Genomic DNA, 12,310 nt, shown 5'->3' on the forward strand with positions numbered 1-12,310 from the left:
TACTTCTTTCCTCTTCTTCTTATAAAAATACAGCAAATATTACCCAGGACTGGTTTCTGAATCATTATTTAAGTTTTCATATTATTGTTACATGGAGTCATACCAAACTCTAGCAATTGTTTACTGCTATGCAAAAGTGTGACCACAAGTTTCTATCATATACCAAGCAAGATGATAAAGAACAAACAAAACTATTATCTGAATTTTTTTTTCATAAAATGGAATATTGTTCAACAGCAGAAATGGGAAGACTTTAATTGAAGATTAAAAGATATATGTATTTAATATAAAATTCTATCTTTCTGGAAATTTACCATAGCACCCTGATTTTTCTCATGCCACAGCATTCTGAACTCAAACAATGGAGCAGAATGTAGGAAGCATTTTTTAGCACCACACTATTGGTAACCATGCGTTAGAAGATAATGCAGAAATTTTTCTAGACAAATTAAAGGGGGAATTTAAGTTTATCTTTGAGAGTATCTTTAATCCATGATATATTACAAATCACTATATGCAATAAAAATAAAAATACTAAAAGCTATTTAATTCAATAAACGTGTATTGAGCACCAATTATTAATCTGGCATTTGGAATATAAAACACACTTGAATACAAATATGACAAAGATTAATAAAATGCAGAATGGAGACAATCCTATCTAATAAAGAGGGAACATGCTAAATAACCCTCACACCATTGCAAAGATGGCAGCACCCACAGCCAATAAGAAGGGAATATGCTAATTGACTGCCTCAAAGATGGTGGCGCCCAGTCCCCTCAGCCCCACTGGGGTGGCAGGCTCTGCATGCCTGCCTCCGGAGATCCCTAGTCCCCTCAGCCCCCCAGCCACCCAGGTCCGCCCGAGGCACAGGCAAGCCTCGGATGTTGGTTGCCCAGCCACCCAGGGCCAGCTGAGGCTTGCACTGCCAGCAGTGGCAGCAGCAGTGGTGTGATGGGGCATCGCCTTCCCCTGATCACCGAGTTGCCTCCCGCCCCGGAGGGCTCCTGGACTGTGAGAGGGGGCAGGCTGGGCTGAGGGAGCTCCTTCTAGTACATGAATTTTCATGCACTGGATCTCTAGTATGATACAACAAAAAATAGAGAACTTATGTTATTAAATTGTGCTTGCCTCCACGGAGCCTCATACCCCTGGGCCTTTAGTATCCTGTGAATGGGTATAGTAAGATATATTTATCTTTCTCATGGACATATTCTGAAGACTAAGTTAAATAGTGAAAACTATCTGAAGAATCAAAGGTAAGCTATTAAATATAAGAAACTACATCATAATGTTTGGAACGCAATCTGTGGTTTCTCATAGTATATATTCTTACTGTAATAGATTTAACATGTCTCTAAATGCTTCAAAACTGGATTCTTTGGACTAATGATTCACTGTAGTGGTATTTGAAGGCATTTCTAGTATGACCATCTACCCATCCCCTTTTGTTGATCAGGAACAGTCCTCAGAGCGATCTCTAGTTCTGTGCTCTTCCCACTGCTCCCCACTGTCTAACTGAGGTTCCTTTCACACTAGGAACTATACACATGTGTAGTGCAGTGCAATCTTTGAGGGCATTAAGATGTGGTAGGAAAGCAGCCTGATTTTAGAGAGCAGACGTGAGCCAGATACAACAGGGCAGGTGGACAGGAGGCTGCTGGGGATTATCTCTCTGCTAATCTCTTGTTCTCTTTGCCCTCCTCCTCCTGGGCCTGATGGCCCTTCTCTTCTCCTTTGCTCTTTCTAATCCCCATCCTCCCGTCCTCTTGACACAAGCCTGATGGGACTGATAAGTGTTTTGATGGCAGTTTTGTGTGCTATTGCCCTTGGCCAATCAATCTGACCTTGTATTACCAATTTTCACTCTTTGAAGAGAAGGCATAACACAAATTGAAATGCTTGACCTTGGAACTTGAATTCAGTTCAGCTGGTTTTGGATGGTATCACGTGCTAAAAATATGAAACTTGCATGCCTTTATACTAGACCTGCATGTTCTCATTTGATCCATGCTCCACTGTTGCCTAGGGATTATACCAGTTTCTTGTATCCATTTCTCAGGCCTATGTGGCCCCTGAAAGCATTTGAGTTGGTTACTGTGGACTAACATCTTCATAACAGCTCTGAGTTCCTTTGGGTAGAGGCTCCGATTTTCAGCATACTATGAGTCTCTTTTAAATCCAAAGCATTACCTGTAGTGTCTCTCTCACTGGTCAGAATTTAATACTGATTTGGCCAAAATCACAATGTTCTGCACTCAGGGGTGAGTCTTAAGGGGGCTCAAGTGACAGTGTGGGTGGATCAGGGAAGCTTATAGCAGACAATGGTTCAAAGCAACACAGTTAAATTCATTATTGTGTGTGCATGAGAATCCCGAAGCAATAATTTATTAGCACCCTATTCTGGGAGAAATGCCTAGCTTACTATTAAAACTAGTACCATTTGGTTTTCTTCAATACAGGTTGCCAATTTGGCCTGTTCCATCTCCAACAATGAGGAAGGCGTGAAATTGGTTCGAATGGCAGCTACCCAGATCGACAGCCTGTGTCCCCAGGTAAGCCTCAACCTCTTCATTTTAAAAACCCATCAGTGCCCTGGCCAGTGTGGCTCACTTAGTTGAGGTCACTCCATGCACTAAAAGGTCATGGGTTCCATTCCTGGTCAGGACACATGCTCAGGTTTCCGGCTCAATCCCCAGTACAGGGCGAGCAGAAGGTAGCTAATCAATGTCTCTTTCTGTCTCTCTTTCTCTCCCTTTCTCTGTCTCTAAAATCAATAAAAACATGTCTGTTTTTAAAAAGTCCATTGGTGACCTAATATTTAGGACCTTCCACACTCCAGCCTTCATATCACTCCTACCCTTGTTCTCTTTCCTCGCACTGGAACATGCTAACCAACATCCATGGGCTGTTTCAAATCTTACGTTTATAAAAAACAAACAAACAAACAAACAAACATCTAACTATTCCAGTCTCTTCAGAGTCACTGTGGCAATTACTGTCTTTCCCACTCATATTGACTTCCTTTTCTTTGTTTGGGGCTGTTATTCAAACCCTCCGTATCTATTTGCCTTGTCTCAACAACTAAATTATAAGCTTGCACATGTAGAACAGGAGTTATGTTGCTGCCACATCTGTGATAAATAAACAGGACTTGGCCAGTAAACACTTTCTGAAACCTGATGCTAATTACTGTATCTTCAAAGAGAAGCAAAGCAAAGCAAACAAAAGCTAATGGTAACCTACATTATTCATGTTTTCTTAATAATGTTTTTTCTTTATTGGTTAAGGTATTACATATGTGTAATCATATGTAATCATGTCTTCATCCCCCCTTAACCCGTAATCCTCCTCTGTTATCATTCATGTTTTTGATTGTCCTTCTGGACCCTGAGGACCCATTTATGTGAGGAAGCTACATGGTCCAGAGTTGCAACATGGTATTTTGAACAGGGTTTTCAATATGTCCCTGGATTGTTTCGAACAAATAGGTCATCAATGCTGCTCTCACGCTGGCTGCCCGGCCACAGAGCAAAGTTGCTCAGGACAACATGGACGTCTTCAAAGACCAGTGGGAGAAGCAGGTCCGAGTGCTGACGGAGGCCGTGGATGACATCACCTCGGTGGATGACTTTCTTTCTGTCTCAGGTAATCAGGAGCAGGCTCCGTAGAAGGCGGCTGAAGGAGGAGGACAGGATGAGATAAGGGATCATTTATAAATGTCATGGGTCTGTGTTTCAAGTGCTCTGCTTGGCCCTCTGAGCTTTCCATCATTTCTGCAAATGTGCCAGTAACACCCTCTTGAAAATGCGTCTTTGGTCTGCACATCATTTCAAGATACTAGTCAAAGCTTTGGGGACAAGGCCGGGGAGGAGGGGCGTGCACAGGTTTCTGAAGATATCAGAAGCCTGAACAGATTATGTAAGAACACTTAGGTCCCTTTCTAGTTCCTGGTGCTTATTAAAACAGGATGACCTATGACCTCTGATGCATCTGAATCACCCACCTGCAAAGGGTCTGGGGTCTGGGGTTGGTTAATCCTCATGGCTTATGTGTAGGTGTGTGTCTATATACAATCCGCTATCCCAATTTGGCTGTGTTAAGGGGGTCATTTTTGCAATAACTGAAGTTATCCAGGTTGGTCATAAGCCAGGAAAAAATATTAGCCACAGAATGAACCCATTAGAAGGCACTTGGGAGCGATGGAGGCTTTGAGCACTTGTCTACGAGGTTGTGTAAGGAAGTGAGAGAAAGCAAATAGAACTAGTCATCACTTGAAATTGTAACTTTCTCCTTTGTAAATGCAGCCAGATGGGAGGATGTCAGTTCCTTTGAATCACCATGTAGTCATTTTGACCTTTAACGGGACTCACCGGCGCCATTGCCAAACAGGGCAACCAGCCAGCAAATGGGCCTTTTTCCAAACACATTTGGCTCGGTTCACTCACGTAGGAGAGTCTCTGTGGGAGGAGTGGGGGGAAGAGGTCACGGCAAAACATCGGCCTCCAGTGTGAGGTATTCAGATAACCAAGTGACCCTTGAAAATTTCAAATTGATTCTACCCACAGGTGTGTGGGAGTCACATCTGTCAACTCAGTCAGCAATAACCTTGACCAGGCTATTCTTGTTCTCGGCCTCACAGCACTGCTGGTGGGTGGGGATCAGGCAGACAGGGTCCCTGAGCGCAACGGTGTGGGAGAGATTCCTAGGGGAGGCTTATCGTATTTGGGAACTTTTTCTGGGTGCATTCTTCCCTTCGCACGAAAAAACAGAAAACGAACTCCTACTGGGGGCTCCTGTTTAAAGCTTATCTGACAGCAGCAGAGTGGAATCTATAGATCTGATGGGTAATCGAAAAGCCAACATTGAAACCATGGAGGGCAAGACAAGGAGATGGGGAAAAACAAGCTAACACATGCTCAATGTGTATAATTTGCCCGGCGCTCTGCTGTTAGCTTGAATTCTCGCCAACATTCTATAAAATAGGTATTGGTATTCTAAGTCTTCCTTTGAGAAAACAGTCATGGAGAGGGTAGGTCACCTGGTGGAGAAGGTATTCAAGTTCAGATTATCCTCTTTAGGAAGCTATATCATTCTCAACAAGTCAAGCTAGAAGGGGAGTTTCCGGTGGTGCTCCCAGCTTTCCTTGCAGCTCCCTTCTCCCCACCTCTGGTATCCCCGTTCCTCTCTCCAGTCCCTTTCAGAACTCTGCCCTGTTCTTCATTTCCAAGGCACCCTATTTTTGAGGACTTGTCAAACCATCTATTCATTTAAATATACCGGTACCCAGGGCTTGGTTGATGCAGAACTCAATATGTTGCCATTCCTGCGATACTTGCTTTGCTGATGGCCGAGTCCTAAAAACATAAAAGATATACCCAATAATTGCATCTCCCGTAAGGTGCTTAGGAACTGTTTGGATAGCCTTGTTGGGGATTTGGACAGTGGGGAACAGAAGGGTGGGCAACACTATTGAGTATCTTTCCGGTGTGCAGTCAGTTTCCACCAGGATGGCTGCAGGGGCCCCCCAAGGGGTAAGGGGACCCCTCGACCCAGTCTCAGATCTCACAAAGCAATCCCAGTAGCACCCGAGAATCTTACTCTGCCTCCCCTCCTACTTACAGATGAGTAGGAAACACCCATGCACTGCCTTTCCCAAAGAGTTCAGAACTTCAAATTTCCCAACTTCTCTTTTGCTTTAAATGCACGTACAAAACCTTCTGAGGGTGGGGAGAAACGAGGCGGGCAGGCCTCACCTCGGGCTTTTCCAATAGTGCAAAGCCTTTCTGAATTTTCTCCCACCAGCCGGGCCTCTTTGCCACCTTTCTCCCTCCATGCCTTTGTGCATCTCATTATTCCCAGCCACAGGAAAAGGCTTTGGCTTCCGCTGATAACACGGTGCAGTCCAACCCCAGCGGTCCAGGCGCCACAGTGTGCCATGATGGGAAAATGCCAGCCTCGTGGGCCTTTGCAGGTGACAGGCACCTTGCCACAGAGGGGCTTGACAAGTAGTGACACAGGCCACTCTCTCCTGCTGGCAGGCTCTGGACACAGCCCAGTAGCTGGGGAAACTACTTCTCATCTCCTCTCCAAGCTGGAGCCCAAACATCTGCATCCATAAATTGCAAGTTTGGCCCAGGAAATCTTTTGAAATGGCATTAATGACATTTTATGTGTTCGTTTCTTCTTAAGGGAATACCTCATCTGGCAGGAAACTCTATTTAAACAACAAGAAGGATCTGCGTGCTTAAAGGATTATAGTTTTCTGTGTTTTGTTTTGTTTCATGCTACCTGAATTTGGGTGTATGAGTGCTTAATGAGTCCACTTGCAAAGCAACAAGTTTGGGGTGCAATGATGCTGGCTATTAACATTACAGGAGCAAAACCAATTTTCTGCTGTGGCCTGGGCTCATAAAGAAGTGGAATGGCTGTGTTAGAGCACTTAAACTTTTCCCACTGGGCAAAAGCTACAATTTTAATAGTGTTTTAAAATGAGCATCTTGGCATTAACCATGTGACAGTGTAATTCTTGGGTTTGGCGCACAAAATAGCAGGCATCTAAGATCAGGAAAAGCTGTTAACTCAACCCCATACTGTCCAAGAGTTTTGCTTTATTTTTTTTTTTTGTCTTTTCTTTCTTTCTTTCTTTTTGACTCCAGGGTCTCCAGTGTTTCCTTTAAAAAAAAAGATTCATACAGTAAAGTTTGTTTTTGAACTTAGAAACAATAGCTTTAAGGCTTATAATAATCAAGGAGTTTGGTCATCAGTGGTTTTGGTAACAAAGTTACATCTTTTCTGAAATAGGTTGCAAACATTCAAGGAAGTTTATCACCAAAGCTGTTGCAGTCCAACGTTCTATGACAGGGGTCCTCAAACTTTTTAAACAGGGGGCCAGTTCACTGTCCCTCAGACCGTTGGAGAGCAGGACTATAGTTTAAAAAACTAGGAACAAATTCCTATGCACAGTGCACGTATCTTATTTTGAAGTAAAAAAAAAACAAAACAGGAACAAATACAATATTTGTATTTGCATGTGGCCCACAGGCCGTAGTTTGAGGACCCCTGTTCTATGATATGTTTAAACACCAGGTTCATATCCAGGTGTGACATTCAAAGTATCTGAGCAGGTTTCCAGGCAGGGTAATCACCTCTGGAATACACATGCTTGGTATTGCTACTTTCACTGCTATATCCTGTTCTAGTTGGAACAGCACTCCTCCTTTCTTAATGATTTCTTTCTCTTGAAAATACCTTAGGATCAAAATGATATATTTGATTGTCCCTTTTCAATGGGCAAATTTATTCACTGTTCCCTTGATTGCCTCTTATGTGTAAGGCACTGTCTTATGTGGATTTGCCTTTAAGTAATTCATTGCCCTTCTTGCTAGATACTAGGCCAGTGTGCTTCCAAACCTGTGAGCCCCGGGCCCGAGGATGTAGGGAGTAGGAGGGGAGCAGCTTTTACAGGGGTTTATATTTACAAAGTATGGTCTTGTGATCAAATCAAATGCCTATGCAAACAGGTGGAGCTCTTTTTAAAATGCATTGTTGGTGCTTAGATTAATAAAATGCAAGTTTATTTAAAGCATTCTCTATCATTGGAGCTTGTATATAGTCCCATCTACAGTATAACCATTACTATGAGGGAATTGTAATTTACTTTTTCCAGGAAAGGGGCACCTCTAATTGGAGAAGGTTGGGAAATGCTGAGAAAACTATCTTAGCATTTCCAAAAAAGTTATTCAGAAAACTGACTCAATACTTGATTCACACGATACGGTTAACTTGATTATCATTGCACAAATTAGTTGATGATATGACTGATTAAAAGCAATGAGTTTTTTTAAACTTTTATTTATACTATTACAAATGCCTCCATCCTCCCTTTGATCACCTCCACCCAGCCCTCTCCCCACACGTCCCTCTGTCCATCAGCACACTGTGGTTATGCACATATGTTTGTAGGTTAATCCCTTCACCTTCTTTCATCCAGTCCCCTGCTCCCCACTCCCCCTGACAGCTGTCCTTCTGTTCCACATATCCAGGGCTCTGTTTCTATTTTGTTTGTCACTTTATTTTATTCATTAGATTCCACATATAAGTGAGATCATATGGTATTTGTCTTTCTCTGACTGGCTTATTTCACTTAGCATAAAATGTTTTTTATATCATGGATTTTTAAGTTCTGCTGGCCTCCTTGAGATACAGTTATATATACAGAAGCATATTTTTTGTCGAATTAAATTAGTTGCATGTTTCTAGTTTGGGAAATGGGATTTTTAAAAAACTCATTTTCTTTGAAGATATTGAGTCGTAAGTGGATTGCTTAATTTTTTTAAAAAAAATGTATTAATGCCAAAGAGATCAGTATCTAATATAATTAACCGGTTCTTGTTTGCATTCAACTCCAAAATTCCATCTTTATGCACAGAAAAGCAGGAGCTATGTCTTTTCTTATACGAGGTTATTCAAAGAAAATGGCAACTGGATGGCTGTTTTTGACACTAGGGCTTCTCAGTTGCTCACTTTCAGGGATCGGGGAGCATTTTAATTGTCTGGAGGGATCCAGCCAGGCAGTACGAGGCCTACATCAACCCAACTTTTGAATTTACAATCCTGTCCTGAATTTCATTTGAGTAAACCCTTTTCTCAGATGTCTTTGTTAGGTGGGTTTCCATGATTTAATTCAAGATCTATATCTTATAAAGGGGTGATTTTCAGCAATCTCCATAACCACAATGAAAACTTCTAAGTCTAATTTTCACAGTTTTTTTTCTTTTACTTAGAAAAATATCAACATTCAGAAGTACTACTTCTTGTGACTTTAAGATATCTGAATATTAAAATGTAAACACTTCCTTTATTTCTCTATTTTAATTGAAATTAAAGAACTGGAGAAAGTAGAAACCAGACTTTTGTAATGGTTGAGTGAGGAAATCATATTATATGAGGTCAAAACGGATGTTCTTAATGAAAAGTAAGTTATACTTCGCAGTTTTCTATCAAATGTTCTATAAGAACAAATATTCCCTGTGAGTGATGGTTTAATGAAAGTAGGAGAGATCCATGGTAGAGACAGGGGTTTGCCAAGTGCCCTTCTCATTTCTCCTTCTTTGGGAATTTTAAAATTAGAACTAGTTCTAGAAACTTCTTAAAGTGGCAAACATTGTGAGGAAGACTTATTTTAGTCCTTTATTATCTATTCATTGAGTCTGGCAGTTATAATTTTTAAAAGGTACCAGATTATTTAAATTCTAAAAGGTACCAGATTATTTAAGACTATTAAACTTGTTCTATTTAATCTATTAGGAGCGTGTAGGTGTGTATTTTCAGTTTAAGGTCTTTTCTTTCCTGAAACTAAAAATATTAAACCTTTTAAACATTTCCTTAGTATTCCATTTCTAAAGAATATACAGCCTGACCAGTGTGGCTCAGTGGTTGAGCATCAACCTATGAACCAAGAGGTCAAGGTTCCATTTCTGATCAGGGCACACGCTCAGGTTGTGGGCTCAATCCCCAGTGTGGGGCATACAGAAGACAGCCAATCAGTGATTCTCTCTCATCATTGATGTTTCTATCTCTCTTCCACTCCCTTTCTGAAATTAATAAAAATATATTTTAAAAAGTAGTAATTCACAAGGGACATGATTATAAATTTCACATTGGACATGGGAAATACAGAACTGCACACTTGCAAAATGGTAAGGGATCAGATTGCGTATTTTCTCTGGCTAGTGGAGCATGAAGCCTCCTACCCTGTCTGCTTGATTCTATTTGGGGCAATAGCCACGAAGTAATCACCGATCTGGGTGCTAACCCGAGGGAATCAGCCACAACACTGGATTGTATTTTAATTGTGGAGAACTCTGTGACCATATTCACCTGATCAGTTTCCCCATTGCACATACCTTGTGCATGACATGCCATTAGAAGACTGATTGGGTGATGTTTGTTCATTCTATGGTTTCCCCTAAATGCTCCTTGATAAAAACAGGATCCAACAAACATGAGCTCAAAGCTGGTCATGTCCAGAAATGTTTCTGCTTGGCCAGTCAACTTTTTATTAGCTGCACAACCACTTCTGAAAGACCTTTCCATACAATAGCTCTCAAACATTGAAACCAAGAAAGGGATATTCTTTAAGTTAATGCTCCTCAAAGAATGGTCTCTAAACCAGAAACATTAACATCACCTGAGAACTTGATAGAAATACAGTTTCTTGGGCTCCACTCCAGACTGAATAAAAAATACTGGGAATGACTCCTAACAGTCTATATCGGTGGTTCTCAACCTTCTGGCCCTTTAAATACAGTTCCTCATGTTGTGACCCAACCATAAAATTATTTTCGTTGCTACTTCATAACTGTAATGTTGCTACTGTTATGAATCGTAATGTAAATACCTGATATGCAGGATGGTCTTAGGCGACCCCGTGAAAGGGTCGTTTGACCGCCAAAGGGGTCGCGACCCACAGGTTGAGAACCGCTGGTCTATGTGATTCTGTTAGTCCTCAGGCTGCTGCTCAAGCTTGAGGCTCACTATTGTAATGATAAAGTCTGTCCTTTAAATATCACTTTTGTGTCATCAGGCATATATTGATCTGCAAGATGATGGTTCATGATAGTTGATGAATCTTAGATTGCTTCTTAAAGGTTTGAGTGATATAAAATTATATAAATGTGTACATGCTCTCCCCCTTCCCCCCCCCCGCAGAAAATCACATCTTGGAGGACGTGAACAAGTGTGTGATAGCTCTACAAGAGGGGGATGTGGACACCCTGGACCGGACTGCGGGGGCCATCAGGGGCCGGGCAGCTCGAGTCATACACATCATCAATGCTGAAATGGAGAACTATGAAGCTGGTGTTTACACTGAGAAGGTGCTGGAAGCTACAAAATTGCTCTCTGAGACAGGTAAACATGGCAAATAGATTCGACCAAAATGTCAATGAGTGATTAATGTCCACATTTGAATAAATCTGTTTCATTGTGTTCTTTAGGCCTTTATGCATCTGTATTAGCCATGATCATGGAAGGGGTGCTTGCTGTCTTTGTTTCTTGAGTTGAAATTTGTATAACTTTAGCAGGATAATGATTTTTTTTTTTGGCTTTGCATGCATATGTGACTTTGCAGTTTTCATATATAATTTCATTTGATCCTCGCAGGGACCTTATGAAGTAGGCAGATAATAAAAATTTATTTCCAATTACAAAAGCAGTAGGCAGATAATAAAAATTTATTTCCAATTACATATGCAAACGTGGAAGTTTGAACCAGTTAAGAGAAGAAAAAGTTTTGCAAGGCTACAAGGTAGTGGCAATATGATTGGAACTTAGAATCTCAAAGTTGAAAACTACTTCTTAGTCTGTTTCTTGAGAAGGTAGGACCTTGAGGAACGACTATGGACAACCATAGTGGGAAGGAAGCATAAAGGCTCTAGGTAATTCCTGGCAACGAAGCACTTAAAGGAGGTGGTGGCTTGTGACAAAGGGGTAAGCATTCAATATATGTCCTGCCCCTCTAGGAAAGCCTTACATGCCCCCCTCCAGGGGGTGTGACTGCCCACCTGGGAATCGGTGCTGTGGTAAGACACAGTTACTTATATTAGCCTGCCTTAGCTCTCTGGTGCATTGGGGCGGACAAAAAGACTTACTTCCACTGAGGTAGTAGAACCACCCCCTAACTTTGAATATTTGTGTCAAAAACTGGCCCATTTTTAGTAGTAGTTTATGCTCTTGACTAGTGTCTCTTGGCTTTAGTCCATTTCTAAAGTCCTTCATGCTTTGTGAATTTGTATGTACGGGGGTAATGAGAATAAATTCAAGGAAGAGAGAACACAGAGAATTTAAGTCTATATTGCACGGGGTTTTGATTAGGTAATGACTTGGGTCCCAGGTCTGTATGGAATGACCTCGCCTTAAACCCCAAGGTGAGGAGGCTTCTCCATTCCGCACATGGACTTTGGAACCACTGGGCTTTTCAAAACTAGATGTATCTCTAAAAGGTCAGATACAGCAGTGTTCCAAGTTCTCTGTGTTACAAATACGTTTCCTTCTACAGGGCCAAGGTTATTTACAAAGATTTCTGTAGATATTTATTCTGGAATATCAAGAAAAAAAAGAGATGAGTAGAGACATTGGTTGCACTCTTAGAAATATAAGCAGAATGGATATAGTGTAATGTCACAAAATAAAGAGCATATCCAGAGATTGTTGTTCTTCAGAATCCTCACAGATTTAGACTTAGAAATAATAATAACAATAAGGATAAAAATCAACTTGCATTTTAACTAGATCAAAGGATATCAA

The 12,310-nt window shown here is 41.3% G+C and overlaps 1 protein-coding gene across 1 annotated transcript in view; it reads left to right on the plus strand.

Moving 5' to 3' along the window:
- CTNNA2 (catenin alpha 2) overlaps positions 1–12,310 on the plus strand; it is a gene marked incomplete at its 5' end in the record, with an annotated part of 880,141 nt that overhangs the window by 775,613 nt on the left and 92,218 nt on the right. The window contains 3 exons of the mRNA XM_006753455.2: positions 2,464–2,556; positions 3,493–3,649; positions 10,715–10,915. Of these exons, the coding sequence (XP_006753518.2) occupies positions 2,464–2,556; positions 3,493–3,649; positions 10,715–10,915 (451 nt within the window). The remainder of the gene's footprint in view (positions 1–2,463; positions 2,557–3,492; positions 3,650–10,714; positions 10,916–12,310) is intronic.

Source organism: Myotis davidii, unplaced genomic scaffold (assembly GCF_000327345.1).
Source record: "Myotis davidii unplaced genomic scaffold, ASM32734v1 scaffold91, whole genome shotgun sequence".
Taxonomy (NCBI): domain Eukaryota; kingdom Metazoa; phylum Chordata; class Mammalia; order Chiroptera; family Vespertilionidae; genus Myotis; species Myotis davidii.